At 45.2% G+C, this 26498-nt stretch overlaps 1 protein-coding gene across 2 annotated transcripts in view; it reads right to left on the reverse strand.

Moving 5' to 3' along the window:
- The window catches only part of GATB (glutamyl-tRNA amidotransferase subunit B), an 89778-nt gene that overhangs the window by 4158 nt on the left and 59122 nt on the right, over nucleotides 1–26498 (reverse strand). For both annotated transcript variants that reach the window (XM_026499474.4, XM_044384365.3), the window contains 2 exons: nucleotides 19178–19311; nucleotides 11876–11954 (listed from right to left, as the gene is read on the reverse strand). In XM_026499474.4, the coding sequence (XP_026355259.2) occupies nucleotides 11876–11954; nucleotides 19178–19311 (213 nt within the window). The remainder of the gene's footprint in view (nucleotides 1–11875; nucleotides 11955–19177; nucleotides 19312–26498) is intronic.

Raw genomic sequence — 26498 nt, forward strand, 5'->3', positions numbered from 1 at the left:
GGAGAGCAGGAGGGCTACAGGAGACAGAGACTCTCTCTTCAAGGGCAGGCACACAAACTCACTCTGACACCCAGCTCAGAGGTAGCAGTTTGAAAAGTGCTTGGGCCATACATGAAGGTGATTTATTGATTAATCTTAGGGTATGTGCCAGAGGCGTGTGGATCTGTGGGAACTTTCTTGGGCAAAGGAAGCACTGGTGGGCGCCATTTCTGACACTCTCCATCTACCTTGCTAGCACTGCTCAGCCACCCAGGTGTTCCCCTGCAGACCTACCCTGACTGCTCTGGTGGGCACTCCAAGCAGTTTCTGTGCACCACAGCTGGAGTAGCTGGGACTGGCACTCCCCCAAAGTGGCTCCTGTTCTGCTGCAGTGGGTGGACCTGGCTGCGCCCCCCCACACCCAGCATGCCTACAACAGTCGCAGTCACGCACTGCTGCCAGCTGGGCTGGGGGCCAGCCCTGCTCACCATTGTGTCTGCCACACTCATGGCCAAGCACAGCAAAATAGCACATGCAATTCACAGAGGGACCACCCCGGGAGCACTCGGTCCTAGTGACCAGGAAAGGCTGTGTTTCTGGGCTCCACAGCACACCTACATAAGGTCATTCCTTCAAGACTGGGAAATGTAGCTGATCTGCTTAATACGTAGAAACAAATACAGAGAGTTAGGCAAAATGAAGGGACAGAGGACTATGTTCCAAGCAAGAGAATAAGACAAAACTTAAAAAAAAAAAAAAAAAGGACTTAACAAAATGGAGTTATGCAATCTACCTGATAAGGAGTTCTAAGTAACAGTCATAAAGATGCTTGCCAAACTTGGGAGAAGAGTGGATGAACAAAGTGAGAACTACAACAAAGAGAAAATATGAAAAAGAACCAATCAGAGCTGAAGAATACAATAACTGAAATGAAAAATACAGGAGAAGGAATCAATAGCAAGTTCACGGATGCAGAAGAATGGATCAGCATCTGGAAGACGGTAGTGGGACTCACCCAAGATGAATAGCAAAAAAGAAAAGCTAAAGAGAATCTTAAAAGCAGCAAATGGAAAGCAACTAGTTATGTACAAGGGAAACCCCATAAGACTATTAGCTGATTTTCCCACAGAAATCTTGCAGGCCAGAGGAGAATGGCATGATATATTCAAAGTGCCGAAAGGAAAAAACCTACAACCATGAATACCACCTGGCAAGATTATCATTCAGAACTGAAGGAGAGAGAGAGTTTCCCAGACAGAAAAGCTAAAGGAATTACTTACCACTAAACCAGCCTTACAAGAAACGTTACAGGGACGTTTTTAAGAGAATAAGAAAAGGCCGCAACCAGATGTAAGAAAATTGTGAAAGAAAAAGATCTCTGATAAAAGCAGACATACAGTAAAGGTAGTATGAAGGTTAAAAGACAAAAGTAGTAAAATCAACTATATCTACAAAAACTAGTTAAGGAATACACAAAATAAAAAGATTTAAAATACGACATCAAAAGCATAATGGGAAGGGGAGGAAAAATGTAGTGCTTTTAAAATGTGTTTGAACTTAAGCGACTATCGACTTAAAACAGACTGCCATATACACAGGATATTATATTATGAAGCTCATAGTAACCATAAACCAAAGACCTATAATAGACACATGCAAAATAAAGAAAAAGAAATCCAAACAGAACACTAAGAGTCTTGTGGTTTCAAACCACGAGAGCAAGAGAAGACAGGAACAGAAGAACTACAAAAACAACCAGAAAACAATGAACAAAACGGCAGTAAGTACATACCTAACAATTACTTTAAATGTAAATGAATTAAATGCTCCATTCCAAAGATATAGGGTAGCTGAAGAGATAAAAAGAACAAGACCCCAAAATGCTGCCTTACAAGAGACCCATTTCACACATAAAGACAGACACACACTGAAAGTGAAGGGATGAAAAAAAGACAGTCTATGTAAACAGAAATGAAAAGAAAGCTGGGGTACCAATAATTATATCAGACAAAATAGATTTTTTCAGACAAAGACTGTAACAAGACTAAAGGGCACTTGACATAATGATAAAGGGATCAATCCAACAAGAGGACAGAACAATTATATCTATGCACCCAATACAGGAGGACCTAAATATACAAAGCAAATATTAACATAAAGGGAGCAATTTACAGTAATACATTTGGCCCTTGAGCAACATGGAAGTGAGGGGTGCTGATCTGCTGTGTAGTCAAAAACCACATAGGCCTTCTGACTCCCGCAAAACTTAAGTACTAACAGCCTACTCTAGACCAGAAACCTGATAATGTAAACAGTTGTTTAACACCTATTTTGTAGTTATATATATATATATAATATATATATAATATATAATATACTGTGTCCTAGAAGAAAGAAAATGTTGGGGTGCCTGGGTGGCGCAGTTGTTAAGCATCTGCCTTCGGCTCAGGGCGTGATCCCGGCGTTGTGGGATTGAGCCCCACATCAGGCTCCTCCACTAGGAGCCTGCTTCTTCCTCTCCCACTCCCCCTGCTTGTGTTCCCTCTCTCGCTGGCTGTCTCTCTCTGTCAAATAAATAAAATCTTAAAAAAAAAAAAAAAAGAAAATGTTATTGAAAATCGTAAGAGAAATACATTACCGTACTTATCGATACTGTAAGTGAATGTTGTCTGTTCACAAGAATCATTCCTCAGTACCTACACATCAATATTGTCTTACACAAAATGCTGTTACATGTGTTACAACAAAAATGAAAAGACAATGTGAGAACAGTTGCATTTATTTACAAAATGAAAACTTTCTAATATATATTGAAAAAAAATACGTGTATAAATAGAACGGTGCACTTCAAACCTATATTGTTCAAGGGTCAGCTGTATAACACTAGTAGAGGACTATAACACCTCACTTACATCAGTGGACAGATCATCCGGACAGAAAATCAATAAGGAAACCGCGGTCTTAAATGACACACCAGACCAGATGGACTTAATAAACACAGAGCACGCCACCTCAAAACAGAATACTTTTTTTTTTTTTCTCAAGTCCACGTGGAACATTCTCCAGGAGAGATCACATGTTGGGCCACAAAACAGGTCTCAATAAATTTAAGAGGACTGAAATTCTATCAAGCATCTTTTCTGACCATAATGGTGTGAAACTAGGTATCGATTTCAAGAGAAAAACTGGAAAGCGCACAAACATGTGGAGGCTAAACAATGAATAAACAATGGGTCAACAAAGAAATCAAAGACAAAATTAAATAAAAATTCCTGAAACAAATGAAAATGGAAACACAGCATTCTAAAATCTATGGAATGCAGCACGAGCAAATGTTCTAAGAGGGACATTTACAGCAATACAGGCCTCCCTCAAGGAACAAGAAAAGTCTCAAACAATCTAACCTTACACCTAAAGAAACTAGAAAAAGAATAAACAATGCCCAAACTTAGTAGAAGGAAGGAAATAATAAAGATCAGAGTAGAAATAAAACAAATACACACACATGCACACGTGTGTGCGAAATCAAGAACTATCTCTTGGAAAAGATAAGGCAAATTGGCAAACTTTTAGTCAGATTCATCGAGAAAACAAGGGCTCCCAAATAAAACTAGAAATGAAAGAGAAGTTATAACTGATACCAGAGAAATACAAAAGATACTGTGAAAACTTATATGCCAACAAACTGAACTATCTAGAAATGGATAAATTCCTAGAAACATATAATCTTTCAAGACTGAATCAGGAAGAAACAGAAAGTCTGAACATACCATTTACTAATAATGAAATTGAATCAGTAATCAAAAATTTCCTAACAAATGAAAGTCCAGGCCTAGACAGCTTCATAGGTAAATTCTACCGAACACTGATTGATTGATTGATTGATTTGAGAGAGAGAGAGAGAGAGACAGAGAGACAGAGAGTACACAGAGGGAGAGAGAGAAGCAGACTCCCTGCTGAGCAAGGAACCTGATGGAGGACTCGATCCCAGGACCTTGGGATCAAAACCTGAGTTGAAGGCAGACGCTTAACCAACTGAGCCACCCAGGCGCCCTCTACCATTTAGAAAAGAGTTAATACCTATATTTCTTGAACAATTCTAAACAACTGAAGAGGAAGGAACACTTCCAAATTCACTGTACAAGACTAGCATTACCTTGATAACAAAACTGAGGACACTACAAAAAAAAAAAAATACCATAGGCCAATGTCTGTGATCAATAGATGCAAAAATCTTCAACAAAATATTAAGTTGAATTTAAAAATACATTAAAAGAATTATATGCCAGGATCAAGTAGGATTTATTCCAGGGATGCAAGGATAGTTCAACATCCACAAATGAACACGATACACTACATTAACAAAATGAGGATAAAAATCCTATGATAATCTCAAAAGATGCAGAAAAACTTTTCGACAAAACTCAAAATCCATTTATGATAAAGACTCACAACACACATTAACATAATGGAGGCCATATATGACAAGCCCACAGCCAACACACTCAACGATAAAAGCTGAAAGCTTTTCTCATAACATCAGGAACAAGACAAGGATGCCCACTCTTGCCACTATCTAATTCAACACAGTACCATAAATCCTAGCTTAGTCCTAGCAATCAGACAAGAAAAAGAAATAAAAGGTATCCAAATTGGTAGGGAGAAGTAAAACTGTCACTAATTGTAAATGACATGATACTATATAGAGAAGACCCTAAAGGCTTCACCAAAAAACTATTAGAATAAACAATTTCAGTTGCAGGATACAAAATTAATATACAGAAACTGGTTGTGTTTTATAATAATGAAATACCAGAAAGAGAATATCAAACATACCTAGGAATAAATGTTACCAAGGAGGTGAAAGACCAGTACTCTGAAAATAAGACACTGATGAAAGAAACTAAAGATGACACAAATAAATGGAATGAGATACTCCATGCTCATTGATTGGAAGAAATTATATTGTTAAAATGTTCATACTATCTAAAGCAATCTATAGATTCAGTACAATCCCTATCAAAATACCAATGTTATTTTTCATAGAATTAGAATAATCCTAAAATTTGTATGGAACCATGAAAGCCCCTGAATAGCCAAAGTAAGCTTGAGAAAGAATAATAAAGCTGGAGGTGTCATGTTCCCTGACTTCGAACTATACTAAAAAGCTATAGTAATTAAAACAGTATGATATTGGCACAAAAACAGACACATAAGTGGAACAGAATACAGAGCTCAGAAATAAACCCACACTAATATAGTCAATTAATCTAGGACAGAGGAAGCAATAAATATAATGCAGAGAAGACATCTCTTCAATAAATGGTGTTGGAAAAACTGGACAGCTACAAGCAAAAGAATGAAACTGGACCTCTTTCTTACACCATACACAAAAATGAACTCAAAATCAATTAAAGACATAGCTATAAGACCAGAAACCATAAAACTCTGAAAAGAAATAAATGGTAAAATACTGGACGCTGGTCTTAGGAATGTTATTTTGGATTTGTCTCCTCAGGCAAGGGAAATGAAAGCAAAAATAAACAAATGGGACTATATCAAACTAAAAAGCTTTTGTACAGCAAAGGACACCATCAACAAAATGAAAAGACAACCTGCTAAATGGGCGAAGATATTTGCAAGTAATGTATCTGATAGGGGATTAATATCCAAAATATATAAAGAACTCCTACAACTCAACACCAAAAAAACCCCCCTAAGTAATCTAAAAAATGGGCATAGGACCCAAATACACATTTTGCCAAAGAAGATATACAGATGGCCAATAGGCACAAGAAAAGGTGCTCAACACATCACTAATCTTAAGGGAAATGCAAATCAAAACCACAATGAGATATCACCTTCTGTCAGAATGGCTAAGAAAAAAACACCAGAAACGAATGTTGGCAAGGATGTGGGGAAAAGGTAACCCTCGCGCACTGTTGGTAGGAATGTAAACTGGTGCAGCCACTGTGGAAAACAGTGTGGAGGTTCCTCAAAAAATTAAAAATAGAACTACCATATGATCCAGTATTCCCACTTCTGGCTATTTATCCAAAGAAAATGAAAATACCTATTTGAAAAGATATATACACCCCTATGTTCACTGCAACACCATTTGTAATAGCCAAGATACAGAAGCAACTCACGTGTCTATTGATGGATGGATAAAGATGTGGTGTATATACACAAAGGAATACTACTCAGCCATAAAAGAGAATAAAATCTTGCCACTTCTGACAACACAGACAGACCTCGAGGGTATGATGCTAAATGAAAGTCAGAAATAACAATGGCAGATGAGTTCATGTATACGTAGAAATCTAAAAACAAAACAGAAACTCCTGGATATAGAGAACAAAATGGTGGTTGTGGGGGTGGGGTGGGGAATATATGAAAGGGATTAAGAGGTATAAACTTACAGTTATAAAACAAATCACAGGGATTCAAAGTACAGCACAGTATAGTCAATTATACTGTAATAACTTTGGTAACAGATGGTAATTAGAGTTATGGTGATCATTTTATAATGTATATAAATGTTGAATCACTAAGTTGTCCACCTGAAATTAATACAATGCTGTGTCAACTATACTTCACTTTAAAAAAGTCAATATATATATGTTCACCATAGAAAATAAGGAAATATAGAAATGATAAAAAGAAATCACCTATATTTCCCATTACTTCAAGATAACAAATGTCTTTTGGTGTTTTTCCTTCCCATATTTTTCTTTCTTTTGTAACACAGTTGCAATTATAACACATGGACAGTTTGTGTCACTTATTACAGACATAATTTTGTGTATTAATAAAATATCCACCAGTGTATGTATCATAACGTAATTAAATTATCCCTCTGGTAGGCATTTTGACTTTGATCAGTGTTTATTTTGTTCCTCTGCACAGTCTCCTAAAAAAAGTGCATAAAAAGTGTCCAACATTCAGGGAGAGAATGTGGAGATCTCAAGAGGGACCCAGATCTCTGGCTCAAAATGGAAATCACCTGTGAGGACTTGCTTACAAAGAGTCCATGCAGCAACTCTTCACAGGAAAACGGGGTGGGAAGCTCGGCAGACACGACGGTCCCTGCGGCCCAGGCCTGGAAGCAGGCACGCCTGGCAAACGCAGGAGGCCGCTCCTGGGCCTGCACGACTTCTCCTGGCCCGCGACAGCCACCCTGGCAGAAAGCACCGAGCGGACCTGCGCAGGCGGCCCACGGGGTCAGCCTTTGCCTGGCACCTAATTCAGTGGGAGCCGACCAGCTCAAACGCTGGCTGGATTTGCCTGAGCCAAAAGCACCAGAATAGAGCAGTGTGAGGCAGCCTGGGGATCAGCGCCAAGCCACACCATTCAGGGGGACAGGCAGGACAATGCGAGGATGGATACTTTTAACTGCAGAGAGCTGGCTGCTCCCTGAGAAAGTAGGGCGGGGGTGCAGAGGAGTGGCGCTCGAGAAACACTTCAGCAGCCTCTGGGAACACATGGGAGCCGTGTGCCTGGCGTGCTCTCTACTCCCAGTTAGAACACGTCAGCTCATTATTAACTTCCCCAATGAGACAAGTGGCCACCGCAGCCCAGCCCCAGGCCCCTGGGCCGACGCAGTAGACTCCGGTTGTCTAATCCTGTGCCTGTTTGTTTCGGACCCAGGCTGCGCACTCCTGGCTGAAGCCCAGCAGGGTGGGAGCCACCGAAGGGGCGGCCCGCCTCCAGGCCAGACTCTGCAGGGCTCCCCACCCTCTTGCAGCAAACATAATGGGCTCTGTGGTCAGCAGCCTCACGCTGCAGCATAAATCCTCAGTTCTTGTCTGTGTTTAACCGCCACCCTGGGAAGTGCTATCTAAGTGCAACTGTGTCCGGCTAGGCGTGCGGCTCCCAGGCCCTGCTCCTGCCCACCCAAGACCAACCTCCGCAACAAGGGATCCCGAGGGTAGTGCGGGCCACCTGTGGTAAACGGCCACTGAGAGCACGGGGTCAGGTGAGCTGGGAACCCCCAATCACACACTGACCAGGGAGCCAGCTCTGACACACGGGGCAGAAACTCGGCCTTCAGTTCCCTGGGGACCGAATTCACACACCCTTTCAACTACTACCCGACTGTTTCTCTAGCTAGTGCTATTTTTAAAGTATCTGGAAGGAAGGATGGAAGGAAAGCTGGCAGGCCCCTCACCTGTCCAGGCGTTTCCAGAGTCAGAGTGTGGAGGAAAGGCCTGTTCAAGGGAGAAGGCAGGGAGGGGGCCGTGACAGTTAGAGAAAAGAGGGGTCCCTTCTGCTCAAAGGCAAGTACTGTGAAAGGTCATTCTTCTACAAAGGCACAAACAACAACCCAAGCCCCCGAGAGAAGCAGGACAGAGTAAAATGTACACAGAACTGAAGCACTAAAAGGGAGAAGACATCAAATCATTTGTAACCGTTTTACTGCAGGACATATAACATTTTCTACATTAAAAGGGTTTGGTGATTTCTCTTTAAAGCAGACCCCAAAGTAGACAAGAGGAAATGGGTTAAATGGCACAGCTACATGTTAAAATTCAATTTCCATCTCTACAGAACCCCAAGCCAGCTTGGTTCCACTAGAAATGCTACCCGGGCCATCCCCAGGAGACAGTGGGTCACCCACGCCTATTTCAGGCGTGCACAAACGGGACACAGCCACATTCTGCACAACCGCCCAGCACCCAGGGCCTCCGAGTCACAAGACGCTCTGGATCCTGGGATGCTATCTGTGGGGACTGGGACTCTGATGGCCCTCTCGGTGGGGGGGCGGGGCGGTGGGGGCGGGAGATGGCGCTGTTACCCGCGACTTCAACAGGCAGCACCAGATCCCGTGATGGGAATCTAGATGATTTTGTCTACGGTTACCAGGAGGCTGCTCATGACGAGAAATCATCTCTCTTTCCGTTTCCGAAAAATAGGGGTGCTTCATGACAGCAACCTCTCAACTCCCTTGGCCCCTGGGGTGCCAAAGTGTTGAGGTTCGTAAATCTCAGAAATGCGGCCAGAACACCTGTGAGGAAGGTGCAGTGAAAGGTGTCAGGGACGAGATAATGGCTGACGACCTCAGGGAGAGAGATGGATTAATAATAAATTAGACATAAAGTGGGACAATCTTCGGAATTCAGAATGTTCTAAGGACAGGATGATTCTTTCTACCAATCTTTCATCTTTAGGAGTCAGTGACTTGGTCAACTTTTTTCCTCATTTCGTGGTCATCTAATCACTACTGGAACCTCTTCCAGTTCTGTCAGAGAGAAACACAATAAGGAGTGGCAACAGAGAATCTTTCTGCTCTGCTTGAGTGCCCTCCAGCTCACAGGGTTTCTCAAACCCAAGGCCTTCCTGGATTCTTCGGTTAAATTCCGGAAAAATTAATCGTAACATTTTTCTTTAAGAAGCGTGTAAGAGTAAGACACAAAAAGATGCTCCGTGTAGTTAGTCCGCAGGGAAATGCAAGTCAAGCCGCCAGTGAGCTATGGCTTTACACCTACTAGGATGAATATAATCAAAAAGACAGACAAGTGCTGGCGAGGACACGGAGAAACTGGAACCCTCATACGTTGCTGGCAGGAATGTTAGTGGTACAGCCAGTTTGGAAAATAGGCAGCTCCTCAAAATGTTCAATGTACAACTACCATGTGATTCAGAAATTCCATTCTTGCAGGTCTATACCCAAGAAACTTGAAAACATACACGCTCAAACCAAAACATCTGAACACAAATGTTCAAAGCAGCATGATTGTAAGAGCCAAAAACTAGAAACAACTCCAATGTCCATTTATTGATGAAGGGAGAGGCAAGATGTGGCATATTCTTACAATGGAACATTCTTTAGCCTTAAAAAGAAATGAAATACTGGCACATGCTATAACATAGATGGATTTTGAAAGTACCATGTTAAGTACAAGAAGCCAGACAAAAAAAGGCTACATAAGTCCACTTACATTCAATGTTCAGAACAGGCAGACCCACAGAGACAGAAAGTAGCTTAGTGGTAACCTAGGGCAAGGAGTTAGTGGGGAGTGACTGCTAGTGGTTTGTTTTTGATGTGATGAGAATGTTCTGGAATTAGATCGTGTTGATGGCTACACAGTTGTGTGAATATACTAAAAACCAATGAACTGTCCACTTCATAAAGAAATAAACTACAAAAAAGTACTATAACCTCTTACTTTCGAAAGTCTTTATTTCTCTAACCTCATGTCTGCCCATCCCCTCAATCTATCCTTGTAACGGCACATGTGGGTGTGGAAAGACACCTGGAATGGTATTCACCCAGCATTAATGGTACTTATTTCAAGGTGGCAGAATCTGAATATCTTTGTATTTTTCTGCATTAAATTCTTTGTAATGAACAAATACCTTTCTTTTTCCACCAGAAAATCAGTAAGTGATTTTCGTAGAAACAGAAAACAAAGTAGAAATAAAAAAAAAAAACACAAAAAAACCCCAAGGCAATAATATATAGAGGAGATTCCCTCATGTCAGCATACATTTAACACCTTTCTAATCAGACTTTTATTTTAGTTTGATTACCTCACAGCAGCCAGGATTCACCCCACTTCCTTTAAACATGCTGGAAGTTGACAGAATCCAAAGGTGTCCCTATCTATATCTGAACCAGCTATCAGCATCTTCTAGCATTTTCCATTTCTTCCCATTGAACCAATCCTATTCACTGTACGAGGTTTCCTTCCTCTCTCCCTCCTTCCTCCCTTCCTTCCCTCTTTCCCTGCTTCCCCTGGTCTGGTGGGGCAGGATGAGTGAAAAGGGGAATTTTTTTTTCCCTCTTTCATTTCAAATGCTACAATTCATCTGTTCTTACGTATACACAGAGTTTTTTCCTGCCCTCAGGCCATCTAATCTTTCTGCTACTGCTGAGCACTGTCATAAACATTTGTATTCTTCTGACATCCAAGCAACCAAAATCCTTTCCTACACGTGCCGAGGTCCCTGCAGTCGACAGCCTCACTGGGTGGCGGGTAAACAGAACCTTTATCAGTTCTATCTCCAGCTGCCCTGCACAGAGCTGGGTGGGAGCTCCAGAGTGCCTTATAATTAGCCCAAAGCAGCTGCTGTTCCGAAGCCTCACTTTGTACCTGCCACTACTGCCGACGTGTATAAATATTAAATGCAAAAGGCACCATTAGAGTCACATTAAGCTCCTGGCTGAAGCATTGATGGTTTCAATACCCAAAGTTGAGATCAGGCTGCCGCCCTGGTGTTCTTTGTCTTTCTGGGAACTTACTTGTAAGAGTTTTCTGGATTCCAGGAATCTTTCACGCACCTACGACTGTCAGGAGGAGGGCAGATGAAGCAGAGGCCACCCGTGATGCTGGTGCTGTTTTCCCCGCTTACATACACAGGGCATGTGTATACAATTGTATCTGCTGAACGACAGGCAGGGTGTCTGACCTCATCCTCCTTGCCGGAAGACTGAATTTTGGGGGGGCGATCAGGGAGAGAAGACCACTAAGCCCCTAGTACTGGCTGGGCAGCTGCGGTGGACTGGGAAGGACCAGAGGGGTTGGGATCAGTGCCGAAGCCGCCCCCCAGCCTTGGCCTTGCGGGGCGCGGGGGCCGTGCACACGCTCTGAAGCCCCCCCAGGCCGCAGTTCCGCCTTTCCCAGAAACAAACGTCTGGAAAATGTTCCAGGCAAAACCAAACAGTAACTATTCCCCCTGGTTAGGCAAAGATGAGACGCGTATTACCTACAGCGCACATGCTAGCTTTTTTTTTCCCCTTTGCTAAATGAAATGTTTCTACCTTTTCAGTATAAAAACAGCACTTACAAGCATTTAATACTTCAATTATGAAATTCACTTAGTGATGGCATTTGGCATAAAACATTTATTGGGATCGCAGAGCATTCCGAAACTTGAGGAAGCGTGGACATACCTGTTTCGCTGCTGATGAAGAGATGGCTTTTCGGTCCAGCAGGCTGAGCAGTTCCGCGAGTGCAGTAGGTGTGACAGGACTAGCAGCCCCAAAAGGAGAGAAAATCGATTTACAGTTCCCACTGTCAGCATACCCAGTTATGGTTTCTCAGAAGCAAAGCACTTGATTTCGTAGGTTTAAATAATTAAACCCACACCCAGGAATGGAAATAACATGCCAATTGGGCTCTATTTTATTTATTTATTTTGTATTTTAGGATATAACAAATTTCGGTGACTAGTGTTGTTTTTCTTTATTTTACTACTCAACAATAATGGCTGTTTGGCAGAAGTTGTAGCAACAGACAACTGCTCAGTTTAATTAGTCAAAAAAAGGAGTGGCTGCAAAATTCATGAACCATGACAAGAAAAAAAAAAAAACCAAAACAAAACAACCCAGTAATTAAATATTTTCAACTGCAAGATCAGCCTAAAAATTACTTCAAACAAAAGAGCTAACAAAGCTACTTTTCTGAGTGTTTTTATGCAAATATAAGTTCTTTGTAATTGTGAGAGCTTTTCTTTAAGGGAACTCTTGCTGACTGCCATCCATGTCCTTAACTGTCCTTACAGGCATCCGCACAGACACTGTTCTCCTCTCCAGACTCACAGAAGGGCCCAGAATCCATCATATCCATACTTTTAGGATGTGACTTATTTGTCAAGATCCCATGATAAAAAAAAAAAGGCCAAGGAGCAACCAAGCCCATAAAGTGTCATCAATTCACATTAGGGGGTAGGAGTGTGTGGGGGGTTGGCGGGAGTGCCTAGATTAGTGAAAAGACAACACCGAATTACACACTATTTCTTTAAAATATGTGATTTTGCTACTTTTAAACACATAGTAACTAGGTTAATAAAACGCTGCTTATCATTAGGGGACTAGTTTTAAATCGGAACGACATGAATAGCACATTAGTGTGAATGAAAGCTTCTGAAATGTTTAATGCCAAGTGAAAACACCTTCTGTTTACGTCTTAGTTCTCATCAATCACAATTAATTTCTTGTAAACTCTTAGATAATAAAAAGGAAACTGCCACGGAACCCCCACCCAGTTCCCATGAATTCCAAACCCAGTTAGTACAAGTTCACCAGCTCTGACTTACTGGACTCTGGTACGGTGAAGCCTCATTAGGGCTATTCATTCGAAGCAGCTGACACACGGAGGCAGACCATCATCCTTAAATACTTATTTATCCCAAAGTATGGATACAAGGTAATTCCAAGTTTGGAGACTAAGTTTGGAGACTATCTGGTGTTAAGTTGGCATCTGGAACACCTGTGAACCACCCTGATTAAATCTCAACAGGAAGGGGCACCTGGGTGGCACAGCGGTTAAGCGTCTGCCTTCGGCTCAGGGCGTGATCCCAGTGTTCTGGGATCGAGCCCCACATCAGGCTCTTCTGCTAGGAGCCTGCTTCTTCCTCTCCCACTCCCCCTGCTTGTGTTCCCTCTCTCGCTGGCTGTCTCTCTCTGTCGAATAAATAAATAAAATCTTAAAAAAAAAAAAAAGAAAAAGAAAAAGAAAAAAAAAATCTCAACAGGAAGAGGGGCAGAGAGCTGAAATAAACCGATAAACCCCTTTTCCTACCTTCCACCTTACTGACAAGTAATAAAGAATCAGGTTGTCTGAAAAACACGGGTTCCTTGGGTGCTCTACAATCCTAGAAAATACAGTGGCTAATTACAGTGTAGACAGTATGTAGAACCCATAATAAGCCCTGATGTTGAACCGGATTTCTAGAGCATGCAGAAAAGAAAAGGTCTCTTCTCCCACACGAGTTGCTATCAGGGACATGGAGATAGAGAACAGAAATAGACCACAACATAACTAAAAATACTTTGCCTTTCATCTGAGGACCTTAATTCATTAGTTAGGTCATAAAGGTACACTATAAAATATTTCCACTGACCTAACAGCACTGGGAGATTTCTCACTCACCTTTCTGTACCCACAAATGCTTGACACATAGTAATATTTGTGTCACAGAACTCTTCCCACCAACAGGGAGAGCTATCTGGTATACCGCATACATTAATTCCAGATACGCCAGGCTAACCTTGAGTGAGACAATGACAAAGATCAGTACCCGTCAGGCTGACGGCAGAAGACCCCCACTCATCAGTTAAATAAATAAACCATCAGATCGGCAACATAATAGCAGCAGAAGCCCAAGCTACTGATTTGCTGCTGTCAGATAATGCTGGCTTCTGGACAGTGAATGTGTCTCCGCTAAAGAAGAATCTGACATTGAAAGGCTTAAGCTTTGTGTGCCAGCCAACAATCCCCTGAGGCCTGCGTATGTACAGAGGGATCCTTCCCATCTGCCAACTTCCTCCAGGCCCCTAGAGCTCTTTCGGGATCACGACTCCATCCCCAGCTTGCATTCTGGGCATAGACACTCCGCCACCTCTACAACCACACTCCCCCAGCCCCCTCCCCTCATCTGCGAAATGTGCAGCCCACCTCTATCCCCACGCTCATCTCAGGCCCAAAGGCCACCTTCTCTCCTCCCGTTCTAGTGGGACACAGAAAGCTCCTGGAGGAAGACAGAGGGACCTGGACACCCCGGTGGCTCTTGCTGCTCAATAATCCTTGTGTTCATCTCGACGGGTTTCCCTGCACTCCTACTGGGTGCCCCAACCCAAGTGCCTGCTCCAGAGAGTCTCCTTCCCCCTTCCCTTCTTGGCACCTACCCTCACCTCTCACTTCATAAGGTCATCAGCTGATGCAAGACTCAGAATTTTCTGTCGTGTCCTCTTCCTCCTGGTTCCACCGAACAAACCCCTTGACTCATGCTTTTAATCCCATTACTTCCCACTCTTAGGGATCCCACTTGCATGTTTGTTTCCTCTCTCCTGGGGCTTTAATCACGCACCTTCACAAATGCTCAGACCGTCCCTATCTTGAAAATGTCTGCAAGTGATCTCGGAGTCACTTGCTTCTGCCTGGGTTCTTACCATACCTTTACCAATAAACATCCGGCATGAGGGGCTACTATCTACCCTGGTAAGCACAGCCATGTGGATACTAATCCTAGCACTCTGCAGAAGCTCTTCTCTTAAAAAAAAAAAAATCACATCTCCTTTGTGTGTTGCCAAGCATGACGGCTTTCCCTCATTCTGCTGTCCCCCAATTCTGGGCTACGTTTAAAGCCCCTTGCGAATACCCCTTCTCCTGCAACCTCTGCGTTCTCTTCCTTTTCCTTAATTGTCTCTCGTGCACTCCTAGCCTGCTAATGAGGAGTGGCCAGGGCTCTTTTCCATATGGTTTTCTGTCTCCACCTCAGGCTGGCAGACGAAGAAGGCCCATCTGTTCCCAAGACTGCTGCTGCTTCTTCAGGGCTCAGTTCTCTCTACCACTGGACTCAACGACCTCTCACCAAACGTGTTCTAAACTAGGGATCAGCAAACTTCTTCCGGGAAGTGCCAGAACACACATATTTAGGGCTCCGTGGGCCATACATGGTCTCTATCACATACTCTTTGTTTTGCTTGATGAGGTAATAACCCCTGTTCGCACATGGGGCTCCGACCCCTGCAGCCCCACTCTTGGATGCTATCGCACACGTCCCACTGCTGCACTTCTCTTCTCTCCCCGTCAGGCCCTCTTGGCTCGAAAGCCTGCCCTGGTTTGCAAGTGCTTCAGGAGCCACGGCCCATGGCTGACCTGGAAGGCTGGAGCACTTGACTGGACTGGACAACTGGACGGCGGCACCTGCCTGATTTCACTGTGAAGCGCTTGCTCAGGGTATCTGTAATTCCCATGTTCTTAACTAAATCAAACCTGTTATTAATAGCAACTTAGGAGTTAACAGAAAAACAACTTTCAAAGCAATATGCTCAAAATAATTAAAAAGTGGAGTTCAACAAGAGCTCTTCTGGTTGGACCCTTTAGACACCAGTCTTCTGACAGGTCTTTAGAGATGAATGCTAATTTGCAAAACCAGTTCTTGCCAACTTGACCTCCAGAGTGTTCCCTGCCTGGTGTCATCATACGACACTGCTCGCTCCCCAGCTACTGCCGGCCTGAGCTTTGGAGAAGTGCGCCCCAGCAGCTGAGGTTGTTCGTTAATCACTGTTTGTTCGAGGTGAGGCTGGCGTATCCAGTGCCGCTAACACTGGTTCTTTGAACTGTGGGGGAGAGAGCGGCTACAGCTTGCTTTTGGATGCTCAGTCCTTGCTCTGCATAGATTGTGTAACAGAACTGTTGCTTAGCTCCCCCTTTACCTGCTTTTGGAACAACTCCATAGAGGTGTATTTGGAACTGGTTACCCTTTGGGTTCTTAAAACTCCAGTGCTTATGAATTGTTTGGGTAAACACAGGGGCTCCAAGGTCACTCCACGAGCTCATTTACCAACCCCGGCGCCTTTAGCAGCTGCCAACGTGGTTGCTGCGCAAACCCCTAGTTTCAGACCGACACAGAAAGAAGCTGGCCTGAAAGTCAGGGGACTTGGCTATCAGTCTCAGCAGTTACACAGCCTGAGGTTTGTCACCTTACCGCTCAGGGCCTCGATGTCCTTGTCTGCTCAAGGACAGAGCTGAACCAGAAGTTATCTAAGGTCTCTGCCAGGACTAAAATTCAGCGACTCTAGGCCAACCACAGTCCAACACAGCCAATGACATGGAAAACCAGAAATTTAAAGATCAGATTTATAACTCCTCTGAAAGCTCAAACCACATCTTGGAGCCTTCCTGGCTTCTTCTGGCTGACAGGCACGTCCCTCTTCTCTGCTCCCCTGTACTGTATATAGTTCTAAAACAGAAGCACCGCTTTCTGCCTCGGAGTCCAATGCTGCCGCACGAGTCCAGTCCTCCTAGGAGATGCGAGCTCCTTGAGGGCCGGGGTGGGGGCCGCCTCCTCTAAGCACGTACCCTGCAGAGTGGCACTCTGCTGCTTGTCGGATTCACGGCTAACCTCCCCGGTGACCCTCCACATCCTCATATTCCAGGCCTGCGCCAGTCAGTCAGCGGTGCTTTCCTGCAGTCTTCCACTCTCCCCTCTCCAAGCTATGCTCCTCCTCCGTCTAAGAACGCGCAGTGCGTTGCCATTCCCACCCTTGGCTCTCTGCAGGTGTCGCCCAGACCTCTGCCTCACCAACTCCTATCCATTCCTTAAGGCTTTGGTACAGTTGTGTCTCCACCGTAAACTCTTCTGGATGGCTCCAGCCTTCCCTGAATGGCCACCACGTTCACGGTGTAAAAAGTGGAATTTCTGAAGAGTGGTCAAACCCGAAAGGACAGGAAAGAAAGACAGAAAGGGAAGAGATGTCAAAGGAGTTTAGGTGGCTGAGGGTGGCCACTGTTTTGGTACTTAACACACCAACCCGCAAAGAGAAGGGAACGAACGCCAAGGGCCTACAATGTGCCAGGCACTGTGCATTTTCCTCTCAAAAAGCCTCGGAGGCAGGTCCTGCCATTTTCGTTTCATAGTGAAGTAATGGAGGGTCCAAGAGGGGAACTCATCCATGGTCAATGCTGGTAAAGAGCCAAGTAAGGAAGTGAACTGATCCCACGTGGCCACATTACTGCACAGACACATTGCAAGAGGCTGAACATGAAGTTGGCACTGTACAGCGAGACCTTTGAGCAAACAAATTTTTGTCATCATGTATCCATGTAGGCCCCTCCTCCACTCCATGGCCATGGGATGCTGCTGAGACAATGGCACGCCTGCTGAGGGGGGCCCAGCCATCTTCCCCGGGGGTCCTAATGAACACTCTCTCCCTCACTCCCCATACTGCAATCTGCTGCTCACTCCTCCCTTCTTAAAACTTGCCTTTCCTTTGGCTTTTGTGACGTCCTGTCCTAGTTTCCCTCTTCTCTGCCATTTCTTCTCAGCTGCCTCCTTCTCTGCCCACGCTTCTAGCATCTCCAGCTTCCTCCTCAGCGATCCTGTCAGGCCATACCCTCCCTGATTCTCTTCTGTTTCAAGAGCGTCAAGTACCATCTATAAGCTGCTAAGTCCACGTCCCACCTACACTGGACTACGTACTTGCGTTCCCAGAAGTATGATGCCCGGACTCCCCTCAGGATTTTCACATGTGCTGTTCCCCATACTGGAATACTTTCACCTCTTGGATTTTGCCTGACTGACCTTACTCATCCTTCCCTCAGGCCTTAGCTTAGCTGTTACCTTCCCCTTCTCAAGAGCACCTAGCTCACTGCTTTGTAATCACCGGCTTCTAGACGGTCAGCTCCGAGAGCGGGGGCTACGTCAGCTGTGCTGACTGGTCTTCCCCGTGTTTAGCACAGCACTTTGCACAGAAGCAGAGTAGAGCATGTATCTGACTGCCTCCTGGTTAGCCCCACGAGGGGGATGTCTGTCCTACAGGCAGCCCAACTCAGCATGTCCAAAATGCAACACGGCATCATGCCCCGCCTCTTCCCTCCAAACTCATTCCTCCTCCTCTACCTCTCGCTAGACTGAAAACGCTGCCCTCCATTTCACTCCCCTGTCCGAGTAAGAACTGGAAGTTGTGCAACCTCAGTGAGGTAAGTGCTCTCCATCTACCTTGGCTCAGGCCCATGGCACTTCTCACTGGCACTCCAGCAACAGGCTCCTTGATTCTGGTCTGTTCTTCCAACCGACTCCCCCAAAGTGAAACTGGAGCGGGCTGGAGATCTAGGGCTTTGAGAGCTGCTGACAAGAGTGTATGCACGGTGGCCTCTGTGGCTTTTTCCCGAGCTTTCCTGCTTGCCCCCTTGACACTCCAGAATTTCTGGGTTTCCTGAGCCCATACACCTGCTTGCCTCTGAGTGTCCACAGGCCACTTCTTGCCTGCAATGCCCTCAGCCCTCCCATCACCTGGCAACTCCCACTAGGTCTTCGGGGCCTAGCTCTAGCATCCCCTTCTGAGGGAAGCCTCGCTCACCTTCCAGCCTCGGGTCAGGCCCCCTCTATGTTCATTCAGGGTACCCCCTGCGCCTCCAGCCTAACAGGATCCCACTGAGGTGACTGCCTGTTTTCTTCCAGGCTCATATCCCCCATCAGCTTGTATACTCCTTGTCTTACTCATCTTTAGGCCCACAGCTCCAGCACAGGACAAAGGACAGCGCAGACAAAGATTTGAACAAATAAACGAAATTTCAGATGTGAGGGAGGACAGCTTTAGAATCTGGAATTCACAGGGGGTATGTGTGCCTTGTCGGGAGATCCTGAGCGGAAAGAGGCAGAACAAAACACTGGGCTCTGCCCTACTTCAACTGCTTCTGGACAGAGTTCATCATAAAGGAAGAAAGAATCTCCAGACCCCACTCACCTCTCATTGACAGCAAGGTTCTGTTGCTTTAAAAAACCCAGAAAAATGTTGAGGACCCAACTAGTTACTTTTTTCGGCTCTGCCCTAGTTTCTTTTATCACATTTTGGAAGAACTCCAGTAGGCCAACTTCATTCTGTAAAGAAAGAAAGAAAAAAAATATATATATATTTCTCCCCAAAATGAAAGATCAGCATTCTGAAGGCAAATCTGAAACTGTCACCCTCTGCCTCCTCTGAGACATCTACCTGTACTTTCCTACACATGGAAATATCACCAGAAAATTGTAATCACTTTCAGTAAACAGCAAGTATTCGATTTCTACCAGTCACTGTGCATTTTTTTAATATAGCATTTTCTCACAGGAATGAATTCAGAGACCCTGGCTTGGTGAATCAGAGGACAATGAAATTCACTCTCCCCCAAACTCACCTGCCCTCTCACTGTCAGCCTTGCGTACCCTACAACCTTAACCCTTAAGCTGCATCCTTTATCCTTGGGCCCAGGATGTTTGGCCTTAGTTTCCTGTTTTTTCTCTTTCCAGGTCTATTCTCTGCTGGAAGTCCCAGCGATTGTGAGAATAAGGAGGGACGAAAAGAAGCAAATCAAGAAGGAACAGACGGAATATTCTACTTCTGAAAAATCAAAAGTGGATCGGAACTGTATTTATCTTCCCATCATCCCAAGACATGACAGAAATGGTTTCCAAATGTTTTCAAAGTGAGGAAGAACCCAGGTCCATGTGATCCACTTAGACCGCAGGACCGATGGAGGCAACAGTGGCTTCCAGGTGTTCTGAGCCAAGCTAGACACAGCTTAACCCTGCCTCTCCTCTTGCTCCGTGAAAATCATCATCAAGGCGACTTGAAGAAGACTCTACTGTGTCTCCCCCTCTGGACCATCAGCTCTGTGAGTCAGGGGCCATTCTGTCCGGTTCACTCCATAACTAGAGCTCAGTCAGCACTGGGCGATGGCAGCTACCTGGTAAGTATCTGTGGATGGAATCCACGCCTGCCATCACCATGTGCGTTTTTAAAAAATCACAAGGGAATGCTCCTTCTTTATCATGTCATGTTCACCTTTAAATATTAGAATTGCCCCAGTCATGCGTAAGAGTAACCCAAGGCACTCATCAAGTGCCTTAACTACTATGGCTAACTGCCAGCTCAGATCAGTCTGGCAGAACCAAAAAATCTGGCTAAGTCCATCCTTTGTTTTCCAATAAGAAAATTAAAAACATGAGCTCCTCACACACGGGAAGGTGAAGCTTCCAAATGCAGAGGGAACACATTTTTAGTAGACTTCCCCTACCTGCTGCAATTCAAATCAAATCACACTTTCCTTGAAATAGTCTCTTAAACTTTATACTGTGGGTAAGGCTCTCACCCTTGCCCTCTTCAGAAAACCTCTGTTAAGTGAAGGAACTTTCTGGAAAAATAAGATACTGGGAAGAAGCAAGCCATACTAACAAAAGTGCTCTGAAAGTTTAGCTATTGTAGATGCTGTGAAATATACACAGGCATACAATTGCTAAAGTAGAAATTCCATAATAAAAAAAAATCTACACGCCCTTTGTAACAGATAAATTCTCTGGTGACAAGCCTACTGAATAATCCCGTAATCATCTCCTGAATCTCTTTTCAAGCCAACGTTACTATTCTGCTCATGCTAAACCAGGGCAAAGGCCGCCTCGGCAGCCAATGCTTGACTGCAGATAAAGGCAAATGCAGGCAGAATGAGAGGAAGTTCTGCCCAACTTATGGAAAAGTACTCAAACTTCCACAATGGTACAGCAAACCGCTGGGGAAGTAGAAAACCGCTATCCGGCCCAAATCAGACAGGCAGAATTCCCTTTGTTCTAACCCAGACAGGCTGGCCCGCTGGTGAAAAGAGCTGTCAGAAGGAGAACTCTTTGCTTTGCCAAGGAAAGGTTTTCTAAATCCACCTAGAAATATTGCAGCTGAACTCCCAGGCTTGGCTGAGTTGCTGGGACGTGAATGAATGAATATCTATTCCTCTACCCTTGGGTGGTTTTTTTATTGGATGGATAATACGGCAAGTCAGATTTCTGTTTGTCTTTTTGTGTCAGTGCTGTGATGAAGCCTCCCCGAGCTGGAACCGTACTTCACTGGGGGATGCGTGCTTTCAGGACACAATCGCAAGCAGGCGTGCAAATCTGCGGTTGTAATGGGGTGAGCGGCCAGCAGCAGGGCTGAAGGAGGCCGCGCTGCTGACAAACCCGAGAGTGATGGATCCATACCAAGTTGCAAAACCCACTGCATTCTACGTAAGGTCCTTAGTCCTTCTAGGAGATCAGCAACTGCTACTGAGCCCCGCACGAGTCTCAGAAGTCCCTGGTGAGCATGGCACTGCAGCCATCTGGTTTTCTCAGGAAAATAGTGGCCTGGTGATTCCCGTACATAAAAACCACAGTCAGAGCAACGCAAAAAGCCACTGCATCAGGGAACCCCTAACTTCCGTCTCAAAGGCGACACGCAAGCACCCGACTCTGCCCTGACCCCTCTACGTCAGACAGAGCTGACACCGCAGCTACCCAGGGCGTCAAGTCTCCTGGCCAAATGCAACACTAATTGTTCCTTTAGCCAAAGCGAAGGCGGCGGGGACAACCGGTCCTGTCTTTCACGTGACACCAGACAGCCTTTACAGCTCTAGGACCGGGAAGCATACTTTCACATTTTAATCAAATTTCCCCGAAGCATTCAATTACACCCAGAGCCGAGGCCAGGTCAGCCTCTGAGATGCTAATGGAACTACCACCGCTAATGGATCTGTCAGCTGGCCAGTGCAGGTGTGAGGCGGACGCAGGGGTGGCCTCACCTTCGCTGCCTGCCCAGGGAAGGAACCCCCAGTCACCCTTGCCTCGGGCCCCGGAAGCAACGTCTTTTTGCATTCTACTGCTTTTTGCAAAGCGGTCTCCTACGTTCTACCTTCGGAGATGACAAAAATGTTGGAAGGCTATGCCGTTGGAATGAGAGGAGGGCTGATTTCTCAACCACCGTTCTTGTTCTAAGTCCCACACCCTCTGAACCTGATGACAGGGCAGAAATCAGCTGGACTATATTTAGAATGCGAACGAAACCTGATAGAGACAGCTGCCCAGTGGCAGACTCAGAGAAGAAAAAGCCCACAAAGTACAAGTTGAGGAACAGCTGATTATGGGGCAGGGAGTGACCTGGCAGCTAAAGGAACCCCAGATTAGCAATCTGGGGCGAGTTAAAAAGCTTGCAGGAGTAGTTCCAGAATGGGGGCTAGACATGGAGAAGAGCAGCCAGCCCTGTAGGGAGCGGCACATGGCTGCTGCTCCTGTTGATATTAATGAGAATACATTTTATTATTTTTATTTTAAAGATTTTATTTATTTACTTGAGATAGATAGTGAGAGAGAGAGAGCAGAGGGAGAAGCAGGCTCCCCACTGACCAGGGAGCCTGACTTGGGGCTCGATCCCAGGACTCTAGGATCATGACCTGAGCCAAACGCAGATGCTTACCCGACTGAGCCACTCAGGTGTCCCCATGAGAATATGTTTTACCACAACAGGTGCTAGGCACTGTTCTAAGTGGTCTCTATATTAACTCATTTAATTCTTTTTTTTTTTAAGATTTTATTTATTTATTTGAGAGAGACCATGAGAGTGGGGTGAGGGGCAGAGGGAGAAGCAGGCTCCCCACTGAGCAGGAAGCCTGATGCGGGACTCGATCCCAGGACTCTGGGTTCATGCTCTGAGCCGAAGGCAGATGCTTAACCGACTGAGCACCCCCTTTGCCCCCAACTCATTTAATTCTTAACGACAACCCTCAGTTGGTACCAGCAGAACTCTCTCTTACAGAGGAGGACACTGAGCCATTAACATGCTTGAGGTTACTCAGCTAGAAAGCAGTAGAACTGGGATTTGAACCTCTGCGGTCTGTGCTCTTAATCTCATGTTACACTGCCTCTGATGAAGAAAATACCATGTCCCTGCCTTCCTGGGGACTGAGACTGAGCACCGAGCAGTGCCAGGCACAATGCGAAGCAACTAGCTCATCAAAAGAGTGCCCTTTCCCACCACTTCCATTATTTTATTTGGTACCTGCCAGCTGTTCAAAGGTTCTTCACATATTAAAAATGTTGCAAAGGCCCTTAGCAATTAACTTAGAAATTAGGAGAAAATGGCAGGTTCTCCTTCTGCCTCTGCCAACGTACACCTATGCCACCTGGCACTCTCCGCTGTGGCGGGACACACACCTGCTCCCAGATCAGGAAGGCAGAGATACACGCCCCCCGGCCTAGGCCACACGGAGCTCCTGGGGGACAGGAGGGTGGCCATCCCTTCCGCACCCTCTCTTTACGGAAGTTATGCTGAGTATGCCTCAACCAAGACACCACCCAATTCTGAAGCACCTTCTGACCTTACAAATCCGCCATTACTGTTCACAGTCTTGGTGTCAAGCAGACTGCATCTGACTGCATTCTACCTCCTCTGGTACGGGACTTTGTGCACTGGATTATACCGAATGGGGCAGGGCATGCCTGTGGAGGGAGCGGCTGACTGTACGGTAGACCCTGCAACAGTGGCTTCAACTACGCGAGGCGCTCACATCATGACGCATCATTCTGTGGAGGTACCAATGGGAATGGCACCCGTCCGCCATGGGAGCGGCCACTGAGCATTTCTGCAAACACTGTAAGACGGCCCAGCATCTGTCAGTGGGGACTCTGTTGTTCCCTCTCTATTCCTGTGGATTTGATCACTCTTACAAAGTGAGAAGAACAGAGTGCAGACCCACCACCTTTGTGAAAAGTGGGCCTAAACATAACATTCAATGCTTGTGTTGGGATGGAAGTGGAAATTAGATAGGGAGGTCTGAGTGATGGTTCTAAGAAAAGAAAGCAGAAGTTATGGCAAGATCCAGGATGGACACATTCAGTGGGGTGGCAGCTTGGATCTATGATTTGAATGAGCCTTCGCTCTGCTTTTCGTGGAAATAAGAAATGGCTATAGAAATCTTGCAGTGAGTGAGGGGAAAAAAAGACTCATCCAGAGGAGTCTTCAGTGGGGGAAAAACTAAAGGTAGTTAATTGGTTGTGTGAGACTAGCATAGGAGACATCACTCTCACTTGAGTATGTCAGGGGAAAGCCAGAATCCTAAGCCATGATGGCCACTTTCAAGAACATGGAGATCTGGAGAAGCTTGGAATTTGACCCAGAAACACCAAGGGTATACTCTCTAGTCTGTCTCATAAAATACACACCTACAAAGGTCTACAGTCCTATTTTGGTCCTCACAGTTTCTACTCCTAGTCATGTTCCCAGTGGGCCTGGAAGCCCCTAAAATCTGAGCAAAACTCTGTTCCCAACAACTTCACTTGTGCTTTGTTCCCAGCAACGTCGGGAAGTATCCACATCTGAGTTTAACTCAGGATAATGGTTCCATACAGAGAGGATTCACACCTACACTTGGCTTAGACTCATGTGAAAATGAGCTTACATTCTCGGAGATACATGAGCTCTGGGAAGGATGGGAAGGAAACCAATCTGGCAATAAGACTTTTCTTTGGATAATCAAAAATCCAAATAATTCAGGTGACAGAAGTTGACAGCAGACCAGCATAATTAGAAAACTGTATCTTCGAGAATGGGCCACAAGCAGTATGCTGTCAAGGAATCAATTCTGATGTAACCACATTTTGATGTGCCTAAAGCCACCATCATCAAATGGGCCCAACACGGAGGGAAACTGTGCTGGTCAACAGCAGCTTTCTGGCTGCAGCTTAAAAATGGCAACGAAGCTTCAAGGCAGTGCTTCCTCATCTGCTCCAAGATCTGACTGAAACCTGAAATAATGTATTTTAATTGTCCCCAAAAGGAAATCATCCCACAAACAGGAGACCCGGCTTCGGGATGGGTGGACAGAGTCCCTGTGAATCCCGAAGGCTGGGCACTCGGGCCTTCACTCCTGCCTGCACTTTTGCTCCAATGGGAAGGTCCCTGAGGGGTCACATGAATCTGAGCCCAGAGGATCCTCATCTCTGCAAGCCCTCTGTTACTTGCATCGGAAATAAAAGAATTGCTAGTTTTTCAGGAGTAAAGTCAGAAGATGCATCTTTTATTCATCGGTTCTGGTTCTAGTGCATAGACGAACTATAAAAGTACCCGTAAGCTGGCAAGCACTGGGTGCAATTTTATAAAACGAAGAATAAACAATTTCAAAAATTACAGGGAGCTGAAATATGGTGAGCGACGATGTTGACCAAATGGATTTTCCTTCAGCAGTAGTTAGAGGGCCAGTGCTTTGCGCCTCAGTGCGTCTAAGCAGTCTAAAACCAGTCAATATAGTTTCAGATGCCTTTTAAACTATTAGCTTTGAAGTAGTATTACCTATGAGTACACAGATATTTATCATGGGAAATTATTTTATAGACAGTTCATCCAAAAAGAAAACCAAGCCATTTCAAGCTTACTAGAAACTCAAAGCAAAACTCTTGGAAAACAATCCGTTTAATAATCAACCACAGTCATGATTTTTTTTCTGCTTCTTTGTCCCTGGAGACACCTTAACCTTTTTCATGGTGTCAGAAACAAAGGATAAGGACTCAAATGGGGAATAACCAGCTGGGGAAAATGAAGTTGTTCCAATAAGGCTGTACATCTTAAGGCTGAATACAAAGACGCACAGACAGGTATGGCAGCACGGGTCACTAAACCTGGAGGGTCACGGTCTCACCGGGGCCATGCTGGATTCTTCTTAGAATTCCGCCCGGCGTGGCTCTCAGTGTGTTAGCAGCTATCTGGTGCCGGTGCTCTTCTCCCTGGCAGCTTATTCTAGGGAGACCGCTTGGCCGTATTTAGATTTTGTTAAGATTCAGTGAAGACTGCTCTGTCACTTATCTTCGGGGTAAGGGGATCATTTCCTCCCCTCTTTCAGCTAGGGGGGTAACAGCACCAGTTACCTTTGCAGAGCCCTCCTGGCTCCCAGGTGTCAGAGGTGGAATCTGAAATCAAGACTGCCTCCTAGTCAGTGTTTCAACTCACTGCCCTGCAGGGCTACTTGGGAGAAGGAAAAGCGACACGGAAAAGATAAAGCTCTTCCACCTGAAAACAGCACACGGTGCTGTGGCGAGGACAGCAGCAGGCCCTCAAGAAACACTGAATTGGGAATGCTATCCCATTCCTCCACTGGAATCTTGATGAGACAGACATCTTTCCATCTACTGAATTCATACACAGCCAGCTGCCCTGTGAGCTTGTATCTGGTGCTTCCCAAGTGCCTACTGTGTGCTGGGCTGCATGACATGAGGTGACAGGCAAAATCATCCCACAA

The sequence above is a fragment of the Ursus arctos genome, unplaced genomic scaffold (assembly GCF_023065955.2).
Source record: "Ursus arctos isolate Adak ecotype North America unplaced genomic scaffold, UrsArc2.0 scaffold_11, whole genome shotgun sequence".
Taxonomy (NCBI): Eukaryota; Metazoa; Chordata; class Mammalia; order Carnivora; family Ursidae; genus Ursus; species Ursus arctos.